The 25591-nt window shown below is 45.9% G+C and overlaps 1 protein-coding gene across 2 annotated transcripts; it reads right to left on the reverse strand.

Moving 5' to 3' along the window:
• Positions 1–161: 161 nt before the first annotated feature.
• Positions 162–24147, reverse strand: MARS1 (methionyl-tRNA synthetase 1; the record flags this gene model as incomplete). 2 transcript variants are annotated; one of them, XM_080705534.1, is made up of 22 exons in its annotated part: positions 162–308; positions 404–496; positions 585–608; positions 739–810; positions 1908–2094; positions 2187–2291; positions 2384–2515; positions 4705–4918; positions 5307–5424; positions 5556–5651; positions 5998–6168; positions 8056–8130; positions 12569–12770; positions 13686–13889; positions 14025–14141; positions 21081–21187; positions 21358–21530; positions 21782–21857; positions 22189–22323; positions 22403–22481; positions 23165–23255; positions 24039–24147. In XM_080705534.1, 22 exons carry the CDS (start codon positions 24145–24147, stop codon positions 162–164), a joined length of 2727 nt encoding a protein of 908 aa, XP_080561660.1. The 2 variants fall into 2 exon arrangements, with proteins under 2 accessions (XP_080561660.1, XP_080561661.1); XM_080705535.1 differs by lacking the exon at positions 585–608.
• Between the last annotated feature and the right edge of the window lie 1444 nt (positions 24148–25591).

A 25591-nucleotide genomic window follows, 5' to 3' on the forward strand; every position in this document is an offset into this window, starting at 1 on the left:
CTTCGTAACAGTGCCAGCATGTGACCCTCAACCACACATGATCAGGAGGAGGGAGGGCTGGGGTAGATAAAGGAAAGGGTCTCCACTTGTATATAAATTGTACATTTATTTATTATTACTGTTCATATACACTAAAGAGATTTTCTATAAGTCAAGTCCTCTCACTTTTTCTTCTTGCCTTTAGGTGTTTCAAGGGGTTTCCCCTCAGCTAGAGCCAACTGTTTCTTTAGATCCAAGAGCTTAGCCACCTCCGCAGCAACCTGGTTCTTGTCTGCCTTTTGTGCTTTGAGTTCTCGCACAATGTTGCCCTAAGGGAAGGGGGTGGGGAGAACAGTGAGATCAGCAAAGGCCCTGGCTCAGGATTCAGTTTTTTCAGTCTCCTACAGGGGCTTAGGCTTCGTACCTGTTTTGTCACTTCATCCATCAGTATTTGTATCTGCTGTGGCCCAGCTGTAGTAACAGTCTCGGCATCTGCTGGCCTAGGGGACACTTTTGTCTGGAGAAGAACAATCGGGTTATCACTGGCTGCCATAAAAGTCCCCAGACCTCTAGTTTTATATAACATCTCAGGGGAAAGAAATTACCTTTAACTCCAAGGAGTCTTCTAGCTAAGACAGGAAAGAAAAACTATAAGTGAGGAAGCAGCAGGGCCAAAAGATGGAAAGAGTGGTGAGAGAGCACTACTTGGGACAACTAAGCTGTGGCTGTGGTCAGATGAAGGCAGGCTAGCTTTCTCACCTGGCCCCCTCCAAAGCGCTGCCTCAGGCTTTCAATCTGGTCGTTCTCCAGTTTTTGGAACAAGGGACTGACCTGTAATTAAAGAATCTCAAGATGATTCGCTGGTTTAGTTATAAACTTGACCAAATTATTTAGAAGGCCTTTCCAAACCCACTCTTGAGGTTTAGAAATCATAAATGTTGCGGGGTGCAGTGTCATCCCAGGTACTTGGGAGGCTGAGACAGTCTAAAGCTGGGTTAGACAACATAGCAAAAAGATGTCTCAAAATAAAAATACGGAGCTGGGCGTGGTGATGCACACTTGCATTCCCAGCATTCAGGAGGCAGAGACCAGAGGATAATGATTCACAAACAGCCTCGGCTACTTGGCAAGGCCTTGCTAAGTAGCTGTTTCAAAAAATAAAGACTAAGCCGGGCGTGGTGGTGCACGTTTGTAATCCCAGCATTTGGGAGGCTGAGACAGGAGGATCCAAGTTCATAGACAGCCTCAGCTGTTACTAAGTGAAGCCGTTTGCAACTCATTGAGACCCTGTTTCAAAATAAAGACTAAAAAAAATTGGGTGGGGGTGTAGCTTGGAGGTAGAATGCTTCTGGGTTCCATCCCCAGTACTGCAAAAAATAAAAGACTAAAAAATAGGGCTGGGGTGTAGATCTGAGGTACAATGCCCCTGGGCGTCATCCCCAGTACCCCCCCCAAAAAAAAGCCCAATATATTAGTAAAGACATAAGGTATTTAAACTATGTAATGATGCAAAATCAATAAAACAGTTTAGAATATATGTCATCAACTTGTGTCAAAGAGGAAGTATCTACCCTGTTGTTTTCCCTGCCCACTGCCTGCTAGCATTATGGAGACCAGATAATCATGGTGCTTTCTTCAGTTTTACGCCAGTTTGTTTTCATGTCATAGGTACTGGATTCTAGTATGAACAGCAATGAGTTTATACAAATTATAAGACTTGGGAACCAAGATCAAGGGTCTTAAGTCAGAAGCAAGTCTCGAATGCAGAGTGGGGAGACATGGGAAAAGGGTTTGTAGAAGAATATCTGTAAGCCCTGTACTCCAAGCAAAGCCTAAGGGGATGTGGAGTCTTCTCTAACCCACCCCTAAGACTGCATGGCGAAGCATGCGTTTTGAGAAGCTAGCCTGTCCCACTCTGAGAGACCTACCGTGCCAATCTGGTGCCCTGCTGGTAAGGTACATGGGAAGTCTGTGAGGAGGGCACTGCAGGCTGGTAGTGAGAGCTGCAGCTGGGCCTGGATGGTGGTGCTAACCGTGGGCATGAAGGGCTGGAGCATGACAGAGAGCAAGGCAGCGATATTCACTGCCAAGCCTGTCACTGTGCCAGCCCGCTGCCTGGGGGAGAAGAGAGATTTAGTCAAGACTTCGTGGAGGGCACAATCTACCAAGACTTAATTCCTATAGCCAGCCCTACCCACTTAACATACCTGTCAGCCTCATTGCCTTTAATCCGCTTCCAGGGCTCATTCACCTGAATGTATTGGTTGCCATGTCGAGATATGGTGAGGATGCTGCGTAGGGCATCCCGGATCCTGAGATGGGAGGAGGCAGGTAAAGATGTACGAGGCTCTCAACATGCCAGCAGATCACTGAGATGAGACAGGCATGCATGCAGATTACTTACCGAACCTTCTCCAGCAACTGGTGATAGTGTCTAAGCTCCAGGGTGATATGGGCCAGCAGGCGCTGATCATCAGGGGTAAGCACCATCTCAGGGACATAGCCTCCAAAAAACTTAGACACAAACATCCCAGCTCTTGATAGGATAGAGGAAAAAAGAATTATCGTCCAATCTCCATATAGAAATTTGACTAAATGCCAGTCATAGTACACTTGTAATCCCAGTATTTGGGAGTCTGAGACCGTAGGATCACAGTTCACAGACAGCCTCAGCTACTTAGGCCCTCCACAACTTAGTGAGACCCTGTTTCAAAATAAAAATAGGGCAGAGGGTGTAGCAGAGGGTGTAGCTCAGAGGTAGAATGCCCCTGGGTTCTATCCCCAGATCCACACACACAAAAAAAACCTCAATTTCCACAATTCTTTCAAGATTGCCCAAATATATTTCTTGGCCCCTCAAGCTAAAGGTAAAGTCTAACAAATTAAGTCTTTCTGTGTATGTGTGGTAGCAGGGATTGAACCCAAGGGCATTCCTACCTCAACTATACCCTCAGCCCTGGTTTTTTTAAAAATGTTTTTTGTTTTAAAAACAAGCTCTTAATAGATTGATAGTCTCACTGCTTGCTGAGGCTGTCCTTGAACCTGCCATCCTCCTGTCTCAGCCTCCCAATTACTGGATTACAGGTGTACACCAACATATCTTTATCTTTCTGTGTGCCTGTGGCACATGCTGGGAATGTAACCCAGGAGCCTTCTACCTCAGAGCTATGCCCCCAGCCCTATTTATTTTTTTATTTTGAAACCAGGTCTAACTACTGCTGAAAGCCTCACTAAATTGCTGAAGCTGGCTTTAAACCTGCAATTTTCTGGTCTCAGCCTCTCAAGCACTGGAATTACAGGTGTATGCTCCCATGCCTGGATTATCAGATTATCAAGTCTTGTGTATAGTTACATTCTTAGAGCAGAGAAAATAGACTTAGCTTGAAAAATAAAACTGGGTGTGTTGGCAAATACAGGTAATCCCAGTACTTCCAAGGCTGAGACTACAGGACTGCAGGTTCAAGGATGGCCTCAGGAAGCAGTGAAATTCTCATAAACCTAGAGACCCTGTTTCAAAATAAAAATGAGGCCGGGTGTGGTGGCTGATGCTTGTCATCCCCGCACATGGGAGGCTGAGACAGAAGAATCCCAGGTTCACTGCCAGCCTCAGCTACTTAGCCTCTCAGCAACTTAGTGAGACCTTGTTTCCAAATAAAATATAAAATAAGTGTGGGAGTGTATCCTGGAGGTAGGAAACCCCTGGGTTCCATCCCCAGTATGGCAAAAATAAATGAACAAATAAATACATGTAAAAATAAAAAAATTGTAGCTGTAAAGCCGGGCGTGGTGGTGCACGCTTGTAATCCCAGCATTTGGGAGGCTGAGACAGGAGGATCGCCGTTCGCGGACAGCCTCAGCTACTTAGGCCTTCTGCAATTTAGTGAGACCCTGTTTCAAACTAAAGAATTTTTTTTTTTTTGGTGGTACTGGGGGTGGAACCCAGAAGCTTTCTACCTATGGGCTATACTCCCAGATCTTTTTTATATTTTATTTGGAAGCAGGGTCTCACTAAGTTGCTGAGAGCCTCACTAAGTAGCTGAGGCTGGCTTCGAACCTGCGTGATCCTCCTGTCTCAGCCCCCCAAGTGCGGGAATTACAAGCGTGCGCTACCACGCAGGGCCAAACTAAAGAATTTTTAAAAAATAGGGCAGGGGGTGTAGTTTGGAGGTTGAATGCCCCTGGGTTCCATCCCCAGAGCTACAAATAAATAAATTAAATAAATAAATAAATAAATAATTGTAGCTGTAGCTCAGAGGCAGAATGGCTCTTGGATTCAATCTCCAGTACCACCAAAACAACAAAACAAAACAAAACAAAAAATCCAGGGTCTCACTAAGATGTGGAGGGCCTCACAAGTTGCTGGCTATGAACCTATAATCCATATTCCTGTCTCAGCCACCTACGTACTGGGCTTACAAGTATGCACCACCACGCCTGGCCTCCAGGTGAACATTTTTATAAGGAGGAAATACATCTCTAAATTCTACAAAGATCATTAATAAGAAAATTTGCAAAAGTCTACTTTGTGATCAACTTTGCTAAATGGTGTTCCCTCAAGCATGTCACCTGTTGTGTGCTAGGAGCATATCCTAAATGACAAAAATCAACTTTCCATATTGTCCTAACCATTCCTCACTGCCTCGCCCACTCGTTCTCTCTACATTCCTTATTAAATGATTAAAAAAATGGCCCGTCCCAGCTCAAGTGCTGACCTTGACCCTTTACCTGTTGATGAAGTTGCCCAGGTTGTTAAGCAGCTCAGAATTATTCTTGAGCATCATGTCTGTCCAGGAGAAAGCACTGTCCTGGCCCTCAGGCCGAATGTATAGTAGATAGAAGCGCCAGATATCAGCAGGGATCCCTGTGTCCTGGGCCATGTCTCCAAATACTCCCACACCTCGGCTCTTAGAGAATTTCCCATCCTCGTAGTTCAGGTACTCTGGATAGAGAAGAATAAAAACCATCTACTGAAATCACATCCTTCCCCTCTCTAACTCAGCAACTCTTCTTCCCTTTCCCTCAACCTCAAGAGTGGGTGTCCAACAACACTCACCCTGAGTAGCTGTCTGCACAAAACCTGGGAGTCACTTCTATTGACTCTGGCCTTTTCCCTCATTGCTTAGTCTTACTTCAGAGTTTTACCATTGGGTGCCTGCTTTCTTCAGCATTTTGTTTACTTCCTCTGGATGAAGTTCTCATGTTTTAATTTTCTAGTTCATCTCAACTCCAAAGTCAAGACCTAGCACCTCTCTAGAATCTTCATCCAAATATTGCCTCAGCCCTCATTCCCTAGGAACTCCCCATCTTCAGTCTTCCAGAGTACCCACCTGTAGCAATGAGGTGCTTAACCAATGTGTAATTGTCTTCAGCTCCTAGGGCTGAACAAGGAAAGACTAAGCCATGAAAGGGAACATTGTCTTTGGCCATGAACTGGTAAAGGTCCACCTAGAAGAATACAATTGGGAGAAAAATATCTTGAGACTTCCTTCAAAGGTCCAAGAAAGACCAGATACCCAACACTCATACCTCCCCCAAGCACAAGCTTCCCACAGACAGGCTAACCAAGAACTGCTCACTTGCTCTGGGTTCTTCCACCATCTTTCCCACCGGTCTGTGTAGTTGGCTGTGATGGACAGATAGCCAATAGTGGCATCAAACCAGACGTAGAACACCTGGAGGGTCAAGAGGAGGGACACACAGTAAGGACCAACCCAAAGTTGCATAGTGAAGCTGGGCGTGGTGGCGCACGCTTGTAATCCCCGCGCTTGGGAGGCGGAGACAGGAGGATCCCGCCGCGCTGGCTTGAGACCCTGTTTCCAAATTTAAAAAGTATAAAATAGGTCTGTGAGTATAACCCGGAGCTTGTAGAAGGGCTTCCAGGAACCCCAGTACCACCCCCCCCCAAAAAAAAGTTGCAGAGTGAAACAAGATATAACGAACAGTCTATTCTGATATCCCACAGTCTTAACCCTGCGGCTGTGTAATCCGGAACACGAATAAAGATTAAGGGGTTTTTACCTTGTCCTCAAAACCTTTTAAGGGTACGGGGGTTCCCCACTTGAGGTCTCGGGTTATGCAGCGTGGCTTGAGGCCATCCCGAAGCCAAGAACGAATGATAAACCGAGCATTTGGTGTCCAGTCACTGCCAGGCAATGTCTTCCCCAACCACTCCTCCAGTCTCTCCTCCAGCTAAGAGCAGGGAAAGACAGAGGGTTTCATATATGGCTAGCATAAGAATATTAATGAACATTAATGACCTTTTTAAGAATATTAATGACCTTTTAACAGTTTGGCAATATATAATCAAAATTAAGAATCATGATCTGATATACCAACTAAATTCCAGGAATGTATTAAAAGTATTCACTTAAAGCCGGGTGTGGTGGCGCATGCTTGTAATCCCCGTGCTTGGGAGACAGACAGGAGGATGGTGCACCCTATTTCCAAATAAAAAGTATAAAATAGGTCTGGGAATGTAGCCCTGAGGTAGAAGGGTTTCCAGGAACCCCAGTACCACCAAAAAAACAAAAACAAAAAAAAGTATTCACTTAAGAGTGTAGAAATGTAAACTGGGCGTAGTGGCACACACCTGTAATTCCAACATTTGGGAGGCTGAGACAGGAGGAATATGGTTTAAGGATAGCCTCAGCTACTACTTAGTGAGGCCCTACGCAACTCAGTAAGATTCTGTTTCAAAATAAAGAATAAAAACTAGGGCTGGGGGTGTAGCTCAGAGGTAGAATGCCCCTGGGTTCCATCCCTAGTATGGCAAAAAGAAAGAAAAAAAGAAGCCAGATGGGGTGGCGCACGCTTGTAATCCCAGCATTCGGGAGGCTAAGACCAGAGAATCGCAGTTTGCGAAAAGCTCAGCGACTTAGTGAAGCCCTCCACAACTTAGTGAAACTCGGTTCCAAAATAAAGAATAAAAAATAGGACAGGGGGTGTAGCTCAGAGGTTGAATGCCCCTGAGTTAAGTCTCCAAACCCGCCAAAAAAAGAGTGTAGAAATGTGAGCCGTCGTGATGGTGCACACTTGCAATCTGAGCATTCAGGAGGCTGAGACCGGAGGATCGCAGTTTACAGACAGCCTCAGCTACTTAGAGACCCTTTACAACTCAGTGAGACCTTATTTCAAAAAAAAAAAAAAAAAGCCAGGCGTGGTGGCGCATCCTTGTAATCCCGGCACCTGGGAGGTGGAGACAGGAGGATCGCGCAGGTTTGAAGCCAGCCTCGCTGGCTTTTAAGAGACCTTGTTTCCAAATAAAAATATAAAACAAGTTTGGAGTCGGGTATGGTGGCTCACGCTTGTAATCCCAGCATTCAGGAGGCTGAGACTGGAGTATCGCAGTTTAAGGACAGCCTCAGCTACTTAGTGAGGCCCTTGGAAACTTAGTAAGACCCCTTTTCAAATTTAAAAAGAATAAAAAATAGGGAAAGGGGTGTATCTTGGAGGTCAAATGCCCCTGGGTTCCATCCCCAGACCCGCAAAAAATAAATAAATAAATAATTTTTAAAAAATAGGTTTGGGAGTGTAGCCCGGAGGTAGAAGGGTTTCCAGGAACCCCAGTACCACCAAAAAATAAAAAATAAATAAAATAAATACATACATACATACATAAAAATAAAAAGACAAAAAAATAGGGCTGGGAGTGTAGCTCGGAGATAGAATGCCCTGGGTTCCATCCCCAGTATTTCAAGAAAAAAGAGGGTAGAAATGTGTAAAACAAAAATTATACAGAAATGTGTACATAGGAAATGTACTTTTAGTTTGGCATGGTGATGAGACCCTCAGCAAGTTAGTAAGATCACATTTCAAAATAAAAAATAAAAAAACCTGGTTGGAGGTGTGTAGCTCAGAAATATAAAGCCCCTGGCTTCAATCTCTAGACCCACCAAAAAAAAAAAAAAAAAAAAAAAAGAAAGAAAACAAAACAAAAAGGTGCTGGGGTTGTAGCTCATGGAAGAACACTCCTAGGTTCAATCCAACCAACACACACACACACACACACACACACACTTTAGACGGGTACAGACGCATACCCGTGGCTGAGGCAGAAGAGGCCTCCTGCCTGCTTACCTTAGGCAGGTCCAAGAACAAGTGCCGAGAGGACTTCACCACAGGACACGACCGGCAGACTTTACACTGAGGTTTCTGTGAAGGGAAATCCAGAGAAGGGGTGGCCCAGGGCAGGAAGGGCAGCATTAGAACTGCAGGTGAGGGGGAGCTCTCTGGCAAGGGCAAAGGAAGAGGGATGACTGCGCTTGAGCTCAGCTTCATGCTCACACCCAGTCCACTCAACACTTGGCCTCCTCGCAAATCAAGCCACTCTAGTCTGCACAGTATAACACTCGTTCCTCAGTTTCCCATTTCGGTCCCATCACTCCAGAGTAACAAAAAGCATTCTCTGAGTACACTCTATCTGAGGAAAAAATGACAAATTCTTCTTGAGGTTACAATCAAGTCAGGGAGAGAGATCTTTTATAAGAAACCAGCCCAGACCTTTCTAAAGCAGAATGCCAAGAAATATTTGTGCGGTACAAACTGACTATACAAACACCACTGAAGGGTGACAGCTAAAGAGGAACACAGTTGGGTGCAGCTAATCAAGAATTCTTGCCGGGCGTGGTGGCGCACGCTTGTAAGCCCAGTTCTTGGGAGGCTGAGACAGGAGGATCATACAGGTTCAAAGCCAGCCTCAGCTACTGAGTGAGGCTCTCAGCAACTTAGACCCTGTTTCCAAGTAAAGTATAAAATAGGTCTAGGAGTATAGCCTGGAGGTAGAAAGCCTCTGGGTTCCACCCCAAGTAAAAAAATTCTTCCAAGCCAGGCGTGGTGATGCACACTTGTAATCCCATCATTTTAGAGGCTGAAACAGAGGGATCACAGGTTTATAACCTGTCTCAGCTATTTAGTGAGGCCTTCCACAACTTAGTGAGACCCTGTTTAAAAATAAAAAATAGGGTCGGGCATGGTGGCGCACGCTTGTAGTCCCCATGCTTGGGAGGCAGAGACAGGAGGATCGTGCAGGTTCGAAGCCAGACTCCCTGGTTTAAGACACTGTTTCCAAATAAAAATATAAAAAAATAGGTGTCTGGGAGTGTAGCCCGGAGGTAGAAGGGTTTCCAGGAACCCCTATACCACCAAATGATAATAATAATAATAAAGTAATAATGGAACAAATATAGAAATAAATAAAAAATAAAAATAAAAGCTGAAAAGCCGGGCGTGGTGACACACGCTTGTAATCTCAGCATTTGGGAGGGTGAGACCAGAGGACTGTGGTTCCCAGACAGCTTCAGCTACCTAATGAGGCCCTCCACTACTTAGCAAGACCCTGTTTCAAAATAAAGAATAAAAAATAGAGCAGGGGGTGTAGCTCGGAAGTCAAATGCCCCTGGATTCCATCCCCAGACCCACAAAAAAAAAAAAAAAAAAAAAAAAAATGCCCCTGGGGTTCAATTCCCAGTACCTCAAAAAAAAAAAAAAAAAAAAAAGCTTCTGGGTTCTGTTTTTTTGTTTTATGGTACTAGGGATTGAACCCAAGGGCTTTCTACCTCCCAGCTACACCCCCAGTCCCACTTTCTTTTGCAGTTCTAGGGATTAAGCCTGGGGGAATTCTACCTCTAAGCTATACCCTCAACCCTATTTTTATCGGCTTAGATAATGGGAATTTTACTTTTTTATATATTTTATTTTTATTTTTGTGGTACTAGGGTTGGAACCCAGGGGCATTCTACCTCCGAGCTATGCCCCCAACCCTATTTTTAATTCTTTATTTTGAAACAGGGTCTCATTAAATTGCAGAGGGCTTCACTGAGGCAAACCTACCATCCTCCTGTCTCAGCTTCCCAAGTACTGGGATTACAAGCATGTGCCACCACACCCGGCTATTCTTTATTTTTATTATTCTTTTTTTTACGATACTGGGGATGGAACCCAGGGTTATTCTACCTTCGAGCTGCACCCCCAGCCCTATTTTTTATTCTTTATTTTGAAACAGGGTCTCACTGAGTTGCAGAGGGCCTCACTAAGTAGCTGAGTCTGTCCGTAAACCATGATCCTCCAGTCTCAGTCGGGACCAAATGCTGGGATTACAAGTGTGCGCCACCAAGCCCAGCTTTCTTTTCTTTTCTTTTTTTTTTTGAAAAATAAATAAATAAATAAATAAATATAATAAAAAAAATTAAAAAAATAAAGAATACAAAAGTAGAGCTGGGCGAGGTGGTACATGCTTGTAATTCCAGCATTTGGGAGGCTGAGATAGGAGAATTGCAGTCCACCAACAGCCTCAGCTAATACTTAGTGAGCCCCTTTGCAACTCAGTGAGACCTTGTTTAAAAATAAAGAATAAAAATAGGGCTGGGGGGTGTATCTCAGAGGTAGAATGCCTCTGGTTCAACCCCCAGTACTGCAAAAATAAATAAATAAACAAATAAACAAACAATTAAGGCCAGGGGTACAGTATAGGTCAGAGGTAGAATGTCCCTGTGCTCAATCCCCAGTACCACATTAGGGAAAAAAAAAAGTTACTTCCTGAGGCCTCCCCACCACCTTACAGCCCATCTCTAGCATCCTTTTGGCAATTCTAGATATAGAATGTTCCCAGAAAAGCTTTTCCTTGTGGTACTGGGAATTGAACCTAGAGCCTTCTACCTCTGAGCTACACCCCGAGACCTATTTCGTTTTGTATTTACAAACAGGGTCTCGCTAAGTTGCGAAGAGCCTAGGTTGCTGAGGCTGGCCTCATGCCTGCAATCCTCCTGTCTCAGCCTCCCAAGTCCTGGGATTACAAGCGTGCTCCAGCACACCTGGCTAGAACTCATGTTCTAATGTTCAGAAATGATGTATTTAAGTCAAGAGGATCCTAACTCATCAGTTGATAAGTATCCATTACAATGGATTTGCTCTGTGGTAACCAAGGCAGGTGAGGTGTAGCTAGAGAAGAGGGTCCCTCGGGGTGTGGTCTTAGGATTGTGACTTTGTCTCTGAATCCCTCTGCTTGCTGGCTCTTTTCGTCAACCTCCATGATGTAACAGCCCTCTGCTCCCCAGCACCGCGCTCTGAGCTGCACAGACCAACCTGGCCTACGCTGAACTCTGGCATCACCAAGAGAACAGCGGACAAATCTTCCTTCCTCTAAATTGTGTGGCTGGAAGCCAGGCAATGGCGGCGCACGACTGCAATCCCAGGACTTGGGACGCTAAGAAGTGGCTCATAGACAGCCTCAGCTACTTAGTGAGGCCCTCTGCCACTTAGTGAGACCCTGCTTCAAAATAAGGAATAAAAAATGGGGTGGGGGTGTGGCTCGGAGGTCGAATGCCCCTGGGTTCCATCCCCAAATCCAAAATAAATAAATAAATAAATAAATAAATAAATAAATAATAAGGCTGAGGGTGTAATTTGAAGGCAGAATGCCCCTGGATTCAATTCCTGGTACTGGGGGGGAAAAAAAGAATAAAATAGGGCTGGTGATATAACTCAGAGGTAGAATGCTGCTGGGCTCAATAAAAATAAAGTCTCAAAAATTTAATACAGACAGCATTTGGGAGGCTGAGATAGGAAGATGGCTGTTCGCGGACAGCCTCAGCTACTTAGTGAGGCCCTTTGTAACCCAGTGAAACTGTTTCAAAATAAATTTAAAAAGAAAAAAGGGCTGCCAGGCGTGGTGGTGCACACTTGTAATCCCCGCGCTTGGGAGGCAGAGATAGGAGGATCGCACAGGCTCGAAGCCAGCCGCATGCGCTGGCTTAGGAGACCCTGTTTCCAAATTAAAAAGAAAAAAAAATTTAAAATAGGTCTGGGAGTATAGCCCAGAGGTAGAAGGGCTTCCAGGAACCCCAGTACCACCAAAAAAAAAAAAAGGGCTGAGGGTGTACCTCGGAGGTAGAATGCCCTGGATCCCACCCCCCAGTACTGAAAGAAAGAAAAAAAAAAAGCTGGCGAAATAAATAAGTGAATTAGTAAACTGACAAATGAGTAAACATGGATAGAATACAGGTAGTTATGGAATAGAGAAGAATCTAAATAAATGTAGGTTAGGTGGCCTGAAAGCAGCAGCAATGGTTAAATAGCATAAATTCAATTTGAATACTTCCCAATACAGTGTTAAGCACACAGTAAATGCTCAAATAAATATCTTTTTTTTTTCCCCTTCTGGGGATGGAACCCAAGAGCATTATACATACACCCCAAGCCTCCCCACTTTTTTTCTTTATTTTGAAACAGGGTCTAACTAATTTGCAGAGGGCCTCACTAGTAGCTGGGGCTGGCCGAGAACCCAGATTCTCCTGTCTCAGCCTCCCAAATGCTGGGATTACAAGTGTGCGCCACCACACCCAGCTTCTCAATAAATATTTTTCAAATGAACTGAATACTGACTTGCTGAGATGGGACAGAAAGGGTTACGACAAAAGGCAGTAAATAAAAATCCTGAGGCTGGGGATATAGCTCAATGACAGAGCACTTGCCTATCATACATAATGCCCTGAGTTCAATCCCCAGTACTGGGGGAAAAATCCAGAATGAGCAAGACTGGAAGTCTCTGAAGACTGAAGTTTGTTGCTTTCTGGATCCAAAACTTTCCTCTCACCTTGAGCTCGATGGCATTGATGAGTTTGCCACACTTGTCACACTGGTCACCTCTGGCCTCTTCATAGCCACAGAAGGGACACACGCCTTCCACAAAGCGGTCAGCCAGGAAGCGGGCACAGCGCTCACACCGCAGTTGCTCCACAGTATCTTGCAGCACAAAACCTCGTGCCAGCAACCGCTGGAAAATATCCTGGGTGATTCTGGCAGGGTGAGCAAGATATGGGGGGGTTGTCAGAGGAAGTGTGTACCCCTCATGCCACTGTTCCAACCAGGAACACAAACACATACAGTCTAAGCATCAAAGAAATCAGGTAGCCAGGCGTGCTAGTGCACGCTTGTAATCTCAGTATTTGGAAGGCTAAAACACGAAGATTGCAGGTTCACGGCCAACCTCAGCAACTTAGTGAGGCCTTGTTTCAAAATAAAACTATAAGCCAGGGGGTGGTGGTGGCACATGCTTGTAATCCCAGCATTCGGGAGGCTGAGACAGGAGGATAGCAGTTCGCAGCCCGCCTCAGCTACTTAGTGAGGCCCTCTGCAATTTAGCAAGACCCTGTTTCAAATAAAGAAAAAAAAAAAAACAGGGCAGGGGGTATAGCTCGGAGGTAGAATGCCTCTGAGTTCCATCCTCAGACCCACCAAAAATAAATAAAAATACAAAAACTATAAAAAAAAAAAATAGGGCTGGGGGTTTAGCTTGGAGTTAGAACGTCCCTGCTTTCAATCCCCAGTACTGCTAAAAAAAAAAAAAAAATTTCCTAAGGATGAGTATCAGGCAGAGGGAGAACAAGTATATCTTCTATAAATGCACATAGGTGTGTTAGGGAATGTCTCAAGAGCCTGAGGCAGCCAGAGAGGACAGGCGGCACTAGAGGGAAGGCAAGTCTTGTCTCTTCTCTCTTTTAGGAGCTCCTTCCGCCCTGGTCAAGCTTCTACGTTAACTCAATCTCCTCAGGAAAGCCTAATAACTGCCTCGGATACATTTCAGGACAATGCTCAGATCCTGAATTATGAGCTCTTACACAGCCATCCCGGTTCCTTCCATCTCCACAAATTCTCCATGTTCCTAGCCCCAACCTTCAACCCCAATTTCTATCTCATTAGAGAAAACCTACTTGGTCTGCTGTGGAGTGGTGGTACGACCAAAAATATCAAACGAGATATTGAACCAGCGGTAGATGTTGGCATGGATTTTATGGTATTTGTCACAGATTTCCTGGGGAGTGAGACCCTCCTCCATAGCCTTGGTCTCAGTTGCTGTACCATATTCATCTGTTCCACACAGATAGAGGGTGTTCCAGTGGCGGAGGCGGGAGTACCTGAAAGGGATTATGGTAGTCAGAGGGGACTCAATTTAGCCACTCCTTTGTCCCCAGGATCCCTTCGGTCCAACCTTGAGGCATCCTCTGATGCCCACCCCTCCCTCAGGTCTTTCCTCCAGCAGATGGCTCCACCTGGCAAAGACGTCAGCACTGAGCACACATCCAATGATGTTTCCAAGGTGGGGGACATTGTTGACATAAGGGAGGGCACTGGTGATGAGCACATTCCTTTCCCCGGCAACAGGCAACCTGGTAAGGAAGAAGAGCTCAGCCACAGGGGAACCACAAGGGCCAAGAAAGATCCAAAGTGCACAGAACACCCAGATACAGCCTTGTTCTACTGTCAGATTCATGTACACTTGTGTTTTTCCTCACATGAACCCAAAGGACCAAGGGTTCCCCCAAGGACCATAAAATCCCCTCTAGCTGCAGGTAAGAGCCCTGCCCACAGTGAGCAAGCCTCATTCCAACACTGAGCTCTGTCCCTTTGACTCTCATGACATTAGCTCATTCTTAGGCTCAGGCTTCCCAAGTATGGACAAGACATTTCCCACGGTGACCTCCTCTTGCCAGGTGCTATGTTAACAGTACCCCTAGGTACCATCTGAAATCTTTACGGCTGCTCAGCCCACGTACATGCCTCACCAAATCCTTTTGCACCTGACTTCTCTCTCTGATCCATGTCTGTCATTTCCTCACTGCCTAACTCAAACCAACAGGTCCTAGCTATTGTCTTCACAGGCACTATCGCCTCCTTGCTTTCCCAGGCTCATTCCTAGATGTGCCACTCAATGCTTACCAGTCATTCAACTCATTCCGTTTTTATGCTTCATCACCAGTTTTGATTTCTTTTGGGTTATGTATGTGTGGTTTCTTTTTTCTTTTTTTTTTTTTTTTTGTGGTACTAGGGTTCCTGGAAGACCTTCTACCTCCGGGCTACACTCTCAGACCTATTTTTACATTTTTATTTGGAAACAGGGTCTCCTAAGCCAGCGCGTGCGGCTGGCTTCAAACCTGCGCGATCCTCCTGTCTCTGCCTCCCAAGCGCGGGGATTACAAGCATGGTTTCTTTTTTTTACTGGAGATCTGAGCTACATGTTCACCATGTCTGTTTTTTTGGCATACACACGCATGTGTGTATTTAATGGAGACTGAGGCCAGAGGCTCTGAGCTACATGCCCAGCCCTATTTTTTTTATTTTGCAACAGGGTCTTAATAAGTTCCTGAGGCTGGCTTCAAACCCGAAATCCTCCAGTCTACACCTGTCAAGTACTGGGATGACAGACTGAACCACAATACCCAGCTGCTTCATAATAGGAACATGCCTGTAATCTCAGTAACTGGGAGGCAGAAAGAGGAAAATTGTAGGTTCAAGGCCAGTCTCAATAACACAGAAAGGCCCTTAGCAACTTAGTGAGATCCTATTTCAAATTAAAAAATAAAGCCCAACAAGGTGGCACACACCTGTCATCCCAGTACTTAGAAGGCTGAGACAGGATTGCAGGTTCGAGGCCAATCTCAGCAATTTAGTGAGACCCTGTTTGAAAGTAAAAAAGAGCTAAGCATGGTGGCACACGATTGTAATCCCAGTACTTGGGAGGCTGAGAAAGGGAGGATGGGGGTCGAGGTCAGCCTCAGCTACTTAATGAGGCCCTCCACAACTTAGTGAGACTCTGTTTAAAAAAAAAAAAAAAAGGCCAGGCATAGCGGCACACACTTATAATCCCAGCATTTGGGAGGCTGAGACAGGAAGATCACTGTCCATGGACAGCCTCAGCTACTTAGTAGTGAGTCCCTTTGCAACTAGTGAGACCCCATTTCTAAATAAAGAAAAGCAGAGTTGGTGTAGCTTGAAGGTAGAATGCCCCTCGGTTCCATCTCCAGTACCACAAAAAGATAAAATAAAAAAAGAAAAAGAATAAAAAATAGGGCTGGGAGTATAGCTCAGAGGTAGAATGCCCCAGGGTTCAATCCCTAGTACCACAAGAAAAGATAAAAAATAAGACAGACATGGTGCCACACACATATAATTCCAGTACTTGGAAGGCTGAGATAGGCCTGCAGGTTCCAGGACAACTTCAGCAAGTAGTGAGACTCATTAACCTAGCAAGACCCTGCTTTTTGTATTTTTTTTTTTAAATTGTGGTGCTGGGGATTGAACTCAGGGCATTCTACCTCCGAGCTACACCCTCAGCCCATTTATTCTTTATTTTGAAACAGGGTCTCACTGAGCTACAAAGGAAAGGGCCTCAGTAATTAGCTGAGGATGGCCAAGAACCCAGATCCTCCTGCCTCAGCCTCCCAAATGTTGGACTCACAAGCATGTACCACCACGCCCAGTTTCAGCCTCAGCTACTTAGTGAGGCCTTCTACAACTTAATGAGACCCTGTTTCAAAATAAAGAATAAAAAATAGGGCAGGAGGTGTAGATCGGAGGTCAAATGCCCCTAGGATTCATCTTTAAACCCGGAAAAAAAATAAATAAATAAAGCCAGGTGTGGTGGCAGATGCTTGTAATTCCAACATTTGGGAGGCTGAAACAGGAGGACTGCGGATCACAGACAGTTTCAGCTACTTAGTAGGGCCCTTTGCAACTCAGGGAGACCCTATTTCAAAATAAAAAATAAAAAATAGGGCTGGGGGTGTAGCTCAGAGGTAGAATACCCCGGGCTCCATCAGCAGTACTGCAAAATAAGAGGAAGAAAGAATAAGCCAGGCGTGGTGGCGCAAGCTTGTTATCCCAGCATTTGGGAGGCTAAGACAGGAGGATTGCGGTTTGTGGACAGATTAAACTATTTAATGAGGCCCTTTGCAACTCAATGAGACTCTGTTTCAAAATAAAGAATAAAAAATAGGACAGGGGGTATAGCTCAGAAGTCAAATTTCCCTGGGTTCTATCCCCAGACCCATAAGAAGAAAGAAAGAAAGAAAGAAAGAAAGAAAGAAAGAAAGAAAGAAAGAAAGAAAGAAAAGAAAGGAAGGAAGGAAGGAAGGAAGGAAGGAAGGAAGGAGGGAGGGAAAGAAAAGAAAGAAAAGAAAGGAAGGAAGGAACGAACGAACCATGCATGCAGGCAGGCAGGCAGGCAGAAGTAGGGCTAGGGAAAACCGGGCGTAGTGGCGCACGCTTGTAAACCTGGCATTCCGGAATTCGGGAGGCTGAGATCTGGAGGATCACAGTTCACAGACAGCCTCAGCTACTTAGTGAGGCCCTCTGCAACTCATGAGACCCGGTTTCAAAAATAAATAAAAAATAGGGCAGGGGGTATAGCTCAGAGGTCAAATGCCCCTGGGTTCCATCCCCAGACCCGGAAAAAAAAAAAGAAAAAAGAAATAGGGCTGGGGGTGTAGCTCGGAGGTAGAATGCTTCCATCCCTAGTACTGCAAAAAATAAAAAATTGGGATGAGGGCATGGCTCAGAAATGAATGCCCCTGGGTTCCCAGTACGATGAATAAATAGATATTTAAAAATTAGAGCCAGGCATGGTGGTGCACACTTTTAATCCCAGTACTTGGGAGGCTGAGACAGGAGGATTGCGCCCATTTGAAGCCAGCCTCAGTTACTTGGTGTTTCCAAATAAAATATAAAATAGGTCTGGGAGTATAGCCCAAAGGCAGAAAGCCCCTGAGTTTCATCCCCAGTACTTCAAATATAAATAAATAAATAAATAAATAAATAAATAAGTAACAATTAGCCAGGTGTGGTGGCACACACTTGTAATTCCAGATTTTGGAAGGCTGAGACAGGAGGATCCAGGTTCATGGACAGCCTCAGCTACTTAGTGAGGCAACTTTGCAACTCAGTGAGACTGTGTTTCAAAATAAAGAATAAGACCAAGTGTGGTGGCACACACTTCTAATCCCAGCATTCAGGAGACTGAGACCAGAGGATCTGGTTTGCAGACAGCCCCAGCTACGTAGTGAGGCCCTTTGCAACTTAGTGAGACCCTGTTTCAAAATAAAGATTAAAATAGAATAGGGCAGGGGGTGTAGCTGAGGTCAAATGCCCCTGGGTTCCATCCCCAGACCCACAAAAAGACAAAAACAAAAATTCAAAATAAAGAATTAAAAACAGGCCGGGCGTGGTGGCGCATGCTTGTAATCCCCGCACTTGGGAGGCTGAGACAGGAGGATCGCACAGGTTTGAAGCCAACCTCAGCTACTTAGTGAGGCTCTCAGCAACTTAGTGAGACCCTGTTTCTAATAAAATATAAAATAGGTCTGGGAGTATAGCCCAAAGGTAGAAAGCCTCTGTGTTCCACCCCCAGTGCCACCAAAAAAAAAAAAAGAATAAAAAACAGAGCTGGGGGTATAGCTCAGAAGTAGAATGCCCCTGGGTTTCATCTCCAGTACTATAATAAATAAATAAATAAATAAATAAATAAATAAATAAATAAATAAATGCCGGGCGTGGTGGCACACGCTTGTAATCCCAGCATTCGGGAGGCTGAGATCAGAGGATCATGGTTCGCGGACAGCCTCAGCTACTTAGTGAGGCCCTCTGCAACTCAGTGAGACCTGGTTTCAAAAAGAAAGAATAGGCCGGGCGTGGTGGCGCATGCTTGTAATCCCTGCGCTTGGGAGGCAGAGACAGGAGGATCGCGCAGGTTCGAAGCCAGCCACATGCGCTGGCTTAGGAGACCCTGTTTCCAAATAAAAATGTAAAAAAAAAATAGGTCTGGGAGTGTAGCCCGGAGGTAGAAGGGCTTCCAGGAACCCCAGTACCACAAAAAAAAAAAAAAAAGAAAAAGAAAGAATAAAAAATAGGACAGGGGGTGTAGCTTGGAGGTTGAGTGCCCCTGGGTTCCATCCCCAGACCCGCAAAAATAAACAAATAAAATAAAATAAATAAGAATAAAAAAATAGGGCTGGGAGTGTAGCTCAGAGGTAGAATGCCCCTGGGTTCCATTTCCAGTACCACAAAAAATAAATAAATAAATAAAAAATACATAAGCCGGATGTGGTGGCCCACACCTGTAATCCCAGAACTTGGGAGGCTAGGACAGGAAGACTGCAGGTTGGAGCCCAGCCTCAGTAATGTTGTGAGACTCTCGCTGTTGTGAGCAATCTAGTGAGACTCTATTCCAAAACAAAATAAATAAAAAGAGCTGGGTGTGTTCCTCAAAAGTAGAATGCCCTTGAATTCAATCCCCAGTACCACAAAAAAAAGAAAAAAAGAAAATAGGGCTGGGGTTGTAGCTCAGAGGTAGAACACCCAATTCTAATCCTTAGTACCAAAAAAAGAAAAAAAGCCAGCCTCTGCAATTTAGCAAGACCCTGTTTCCAAATAAAAAATAAAATAGGGCAATGGGTGTAGCTCTGAGGTGGAATGCCCCTAGCTCAAAGGTAGAATGTCCCTGAGTTTCAATTCCCAGAGCCACTAAATTAATTAACTAATTAAAATTAAATTTGTGATTCAATCCCAGTACTACAAAGCAAAGAACAAAAAAAAATCTCAACTCCATCATTTGTCCCTTGACTGACAAGCCACTGGCCACTGATTTTGTTTTGTTTTTTTCCAGTACTGGGGATGAAACCCAGGGATCCAGGGACATTTTACCTTCAAACTACACCCCCAGCCCTATTTTTTATTCTTCATTTTGAAACAGGGTCTCACTGAGTTGCAAATGGCCTCACTAAGTAGCTGAGGCTGTCTGCAAATTGTGATCCTCCTGTCTCAACCTCCCAAATGCTGGTATTACAAGCTTGCTCCACCTCGCCCTTATAAAAGCTAAACTCTCTTGCTCCTCAGGCCTTTGCACTTCAGGTTAAGTTTCTTCTATCTGAAGCACCCTTTCCCCATCCTTACCCTTGCCCAAGAAACTACTCCTCATCCTCCAAGTCTTTTTTTTTTTTTTTTTTTTTTTTTTGTGGGTCTGGGGATGGAACCCAAAGGCATTTGACCTCCGAGCTACACCCCCTACCCAATTTTTTATTTGGAAACAGGGTCTCACCGACTTGCAGAGGGCCTCACTAAGTAGCTGAGGCTATCCACGAAACAAGATCCTCAGCTCCCTAGCTCCAGATTGAATGCTGTGATTACAAGCATGCGCCACCATGCCCAACTTTTTACAAGTCTTACATTACTTTTTGGGGGGGATGAAGCCCAGGGGCATTCTACCTTCTACCTATACCTCCAGCCCTATTTTTAATTCTTTTTTTTTTTTTTTTTGCAGTACTGGGAATTGAATCCAGGGGCATTCTATTCCAAGCTACACCCCCAGCCCTATTCTTTCTTTTTTTTTTTTTTTTCGTTTTGAAAAAGAGTCTCACTGAGTTGCAAAGGGCCTCACTAACTAGCTGAAGCTGTCCACGAGCTGTAATCTTGTTTCAGCCTCCTGAATGCTGGGATTACAAGTGTGTGCCACCACATACAGCTTTTTTATTCTTTATTTTAAAACAGTCTCACTGAGTTGCAGAGGGCCTCACTAAGCACTAAGTACCTGAACCTATTCAGGAACCTGTGTAATCTTACTGTCTCAGCCTCCCAAACCCTTAGGATTACAAGTATGCACCACACACTTCTAATCCCAGCTCTTGGGAGGCTGAAACACAATCAGACAAGTTTCGAAGCCAGCCTCAGCTACTTAGTGAGACTTTCAGCAATTTAGTGAAACTCTGTTTCCAAATAAAATATAAAATGAGTCTGGGAGTATAGGGTGGTAGAAAAGCCCCTGGGTTCCACTCCCAGTACCACAAAAAAAGAAGGAGGAGGAGGAGGAGGAGGAGGAGGAGGAGGAGGAGGAGGAGGAGGAGGACGGTGTGCCTGAGCTGAGCGGAGTGGCTTTTGCTTGTAATCTCAGCATTTGGGAGGCTGAGAAGGGAGGATCACAGGTTCGAGGACAGCCTCGGCTACTTGGTGAGGCCCTCTGCAACTCAGTGAGACTTTGTTTCAAAATAAAGAATAATAAATAGGCCTAGGGGTGGAGCTTGGAGGTAGAATGCCCCTGGGTTCCATCCTCAGTACCGCAAAAAAAAAAAAGTGCGCCACCACAAACAGCTTAAACATGGCTATTTAAGGGAGGTTTCTAAATCAGTCTCCTCTGATCTTCTCTCTCATAAAATCCCGTCCTTTTCCTTCACAGGACTTGGTTTGAGCCCCAGGAGGACAGAGGGCCGATTGACTTTTACCCCTCTACCAACAATTCTCTGGTTACAAAAAGCGAGCCCCGTTCTTCAGGGCCTACTCACACTGGATTCTGCAGAGGCCGAGTGGGGGGCAGGCTTTCCAGGCCCTTCTCCCAAGCAGTCACAGCCATAGCAATCTCCTCCTCAGATAGGGTAGCCAGCTCCTCCTCCTATAAAGAGTATAAAATCCCTTACCAGGTGAGGGGAGCACACAGGCTGAAGAAACCCTGTCCTTGCTCTTCAACAACTAAAAACGTTAGACAAAGGCCCCCCATTTGCCTCCTCGGGTCCTCCCACCCCAGGCTGGGAGGCTGGGAGGATACCCCACCCTTCTCTGAACCTCAGGCTCATTGCTGACAGCCCTCCCCTCAGGCGGGCTGGGTTGGGGCTGCTTTTGGAGGTAGGGCCGGAGAGCCAGGACTCCCTGCTGCTTCAGCACAGTCTCAACAGCTCGCTGACACGGCTCCTGGGTACTCAATGCCTGGAACCAGCTGCGCAGGGCACCCAGCTCCTCTGTGGGCACAGGAGGAAAAGAGAATCAGCCAGCATAAGGACCTGAATTGGGCAGGTGGGAGTGGGCCTTCTCCCGTTCTCTGGAGGCTTCTCCAATTACTTTCCCCAGTTCCCTCAGCCATCTTCTGCTACAGTTGTCCTGCCAAGCTGCACCCTAAAGTGGGTCCTTAATGGTCTACTGCCTGTTACATAATCACTACACCAAGTTCCTGGGCTGGGGCTGGGGTTAAAGTAGTAAGTACAGTTCTCACCAGGGAGGTAGGCTGGGTCTTGAAGTAATGGGTAGAGCGCTCCCCACAAAACAATGTCAGCTAGAGATTCTGTCTCCTTGGTTAGGCAAAGAAGAGAAAAAGGTACACAGATGAGGTACTCATATTGTTTCCAACAATAACATCTAATATTACTGAACAAGTGTGTGAAGCATTTTATATTATCTCAATCCTCACAATAACTCAGTGAAATACAAAGGTATTAACAGGTATTAATATTACATTTCCATTTCACTTACGAAAACAACTGAAGATTAGAGTTTAAGTGATTATCAAGGTTACACTGCTAGTAAATGGCAGTGCTGGGATTTGAATACTCTGAATACAGTCTTCCCTCTTAATACTTACACTACAGGACTTCCCCAGACCCATTTTCAAGTCCAACTCACCCCAACAAGAAAAGGGCAGTTTTGACGGGTCAAGCTGTGGTCAATATGAGTCAAGGCTCTCCGAAGTGGCCCAAGAACATCTTCACCCTTCTTGCCTTGAACAACTAAATAGTACAGAGCAGCAGACAAAGCTGGCTAAAATGCAAAAGATGTAGGTCAGGACGGCCATGCAGAGCAAGAAGCCTGCCTGCCATCCCCTGTGCCTCAGTCTCACCTGAAGCTCTGTTGCTTCCCATTCCAGCCACTGGTTGGTGAGGTCATCTTGCTCCCAGCCAGATAACAGAAAGAAGTATCTGCCCAGGAAGAGAATAACAGAAGGTGGAATTACAGGGGCCCATTTATCTAGCCCATTTCTCACACCCTCAGTGAAACAGTTGCAAATAACATTGCAAGAGCTAGGCTTGGTGGCTCATACTTGTAATCCTAGTACTTTTCCAGGGCGAGACAGGAGGATCACAGGTTTTCCCTGCCAGCCTCAGCTACTTAGTGTGAAGCCCTCTGCAACTTAGTGAAATCCTGTTTCAAAATGAATAGAGAGCAGGGCGTGGTGGCACCCGCTTGTAATCCCAGCATTCGGGAGGCTGAGACTGGAGGATTGCGGTTCATGGACAGCCTCAGCTACTTAGTGAGGCCCTCTGCAACTCAGTGAGACCTGGTTTCAAAATAAAGAATAAAAAATAGGGCAGGGGCTGTAGCTCAGAGGTCGAATGACCCTGGGTTCCATCCCCAGACCCGCAAAAAAAAAGAAATAAATAAAATAAATAAAATAGAGCAGGGGGTGTAGCTCGGAGGTCAAATGCCCCTGGGTTCCATCCCCAGACCGCAAAAAAAAAAAGAGCTGAGGGGGTAGCTCAGAGGTAGAATGCCCCCTGGGCTCCATCTCTAGTACCGCTAAATAAATAAAATAACATTGCACAGATGACAATGAAATCTGCTTTGATCCAGCCACCTCCCCACATCAGGAGCCAATACTGACCTGCAGATTGCACTGGTAGAGAAGAGGTAATTGCCACTATCCAGCTGCAATACGGGGACCTTAGGCCGGGTCAGGAATGGGACCACACACTCTGATGCAGAAGAGGAAAAGAGGATAAAAGTAGGAGAAAGGAAAGATACTTGTTGATCAGGACAACTTTACATTGTTCCCAGACAAAGGAAAGACGGGCATTTTCTTCCCATAAATCCCAGAATAGGACCATTGTAAGGGAGGGGGGGGGCTCCAAAATATGCTGCAGAGGCCAGCAGGTATTCCTCTAAGAATGCTAGCTGGAAACAACACATGAGAACAGCAGAGAGGAGGTGGTGGTTTAGGGCTAGTACAGCCAAGAACTGGAACAACTGAAAGCCACTAAAATATCCCGAGAATGGTCTGAGGTCACATTTTGAACAAACTCAAGAGAAGTGGAAAAAGTGACAAGAGGACCGCTCGAGTCATCCCAACAATTGGCCGGATTGAGAGGTACACTGAAAGGCGTGTGCCCCCACATGTATCTGTCTTAGGAGGGAGGAATTTCCTGAGGATGACAAAGGGGCACCTAGAGGTTGAGACCGAGTGACAGAGTGGAGGGGCTGCCTGAAAGGTGTGAGGGATCCAGGGAAGGGAAGAGCGCGTTCCAAGGATGAGACAAGATCCCGAAAGGGCAGAGAAGAGGCAGAAGTGAGGGAGAGGTGCACAGAGGACAGTTAAGGCCGGTAACTGATGAAAGACGCGAAAGGGAGGGAAGAGCGTAGAGTACTAGGAAAGGGGGGAGGAGGCAGGCGCTGGCGGGGTGGGGTGGGGGCCCCGGGGTGCGCGCCGGCGCGTGCCGGCCCCGCCCCTCATCCTGCAGCTCCAGCACCAGCTTGGGTACCTTCCGGGCCCACGGTGCTGATGAGCAGCTCTGCTCGGCCCAGCGCCCGCCCGGCGGCGGCCAGCACCGGCAGGCTCCCCGGGGCGCCCTCGCTCACGAAGAGTCTCATTTCGCCGCGAATCCCACGCTGATGCAACCGGAACCGGCCTCGGACCTCGGTGTGGAGCAGCCGCCGCGAAGCACCCTGGGAAATGGAGTTCGTCACGCAGCTATCGCGAGCGCTCGCTCCGGGATGAGAACTGTCCCTCCCGGCATGCAACCCGGCCGGAAGAGGCCGCGAGCAGGGGTGGGGCTGCTAATCCCTGCGTGCGGGAGGCGGAGACGCGATTTAGTGCGGCCCCTGGCAATTTAGTGACACCCTGTTTCCAAATAATCACCCGAGTGGTGGCGCACATTTGTAATCCCCGCGCCTGGGAGGCGGAGACAAGAGGATCGCGCAGGTTCGAAGCCAGCCGAGCTGGCATAAGAGACCCTGTTTCCAAGAATAAAATAGGTCTGGTAGTGTAGCCCGGAGGTAGAAGGGCTTCCAGGAACCCCAGTATCACAGAAAAAAAAAAAAAAAAAAGAAAGAAATAGGGTGGGGTATAGCTTGGAGGTCGAATAACCCTTGGTTTCATCCCCTGTACCACATAAATAAAATATAAAAAATAGGGCTGGTGGTGTAGCTTGATGGTAGAATGCCCTTAGGTAAAGAAGAGGAGTCTTTTTAAATTACATTGTATACTAGGCATGGTGGTGCAAGCTTGTAATCCCAATACTTGGGAGGCTGAGACAGGAAAATCCAGATTCCAGGACAGCCTCAGCAATTTAGCCTAACTCTCAACAAAACAAGACTGTTTTAAAACAAAAAAAATAAAAAGGGCTGGGGGCCCGGGGCGTGGTGGCGCATCCTTGTAATCCCAATACTTGGGAGGCTGAGACGGAGGATCGAGCAGGTCCGAAGCCACCCTCAGCCACTTAGTAAGGCTCTCAGTAACTTAGTGAGATCCTGTATCCAAATAAAATAAAAAATAGGTCAGGGCTATAGCCCAGAGGTGGAAGGCCCCTGGGTTCTATCCCCAGTAGCACACACACAAAGAGAGAGAGAGAGAGAGAGAGAGAGAGAGAGAGAGAGAGAGAGAGAGAGAGAGAGAGAGAAAGAAAGTAGAAAAGGGCTGGGGGGTATAGCACAGAGGACCATGGGTTTAATCTCCAGTACCACTAAAATAAACAAATAATATACATCACATTGTAATTTTTGGACTTTATTTATTTAAATTTGGAAACAGGGTCTCACTAAGTTGCTGAGGCTGGATTCGAACCTGTGCAATCCTCCTGTCTCAGCCTCCCAAGTGCGGGGATTACAAGCATGCGCCACCACGCCTGGCGTTAAATTTTGGACTTTAAGGACAATGAAAAATCTTTGAAAAGTTTAAATCAGGAGTGGCAGGGCACATTCAGGTTTTAGTTTATTTTTGTTTTTGTGTGTCTGGGGATGGAACCCAGGGGCATTTAACCTCTGAGCTACACCCCCTGCCCTGTTTTTTATTCTTTATTTTGAAACCGGGTCTCAC

Source organism: Muscardinus avellanarius (assembly GCF_963383645.1).
Source record: "Muscardinus avellanarius genome assembly, chromosome: 11".
Lineage (NCBI taxonomy): Eukaryota > Metazoa > Chordata > Mammalia > Rodentia > Gliridae > Muscardinus > Muscardinus avellanarius.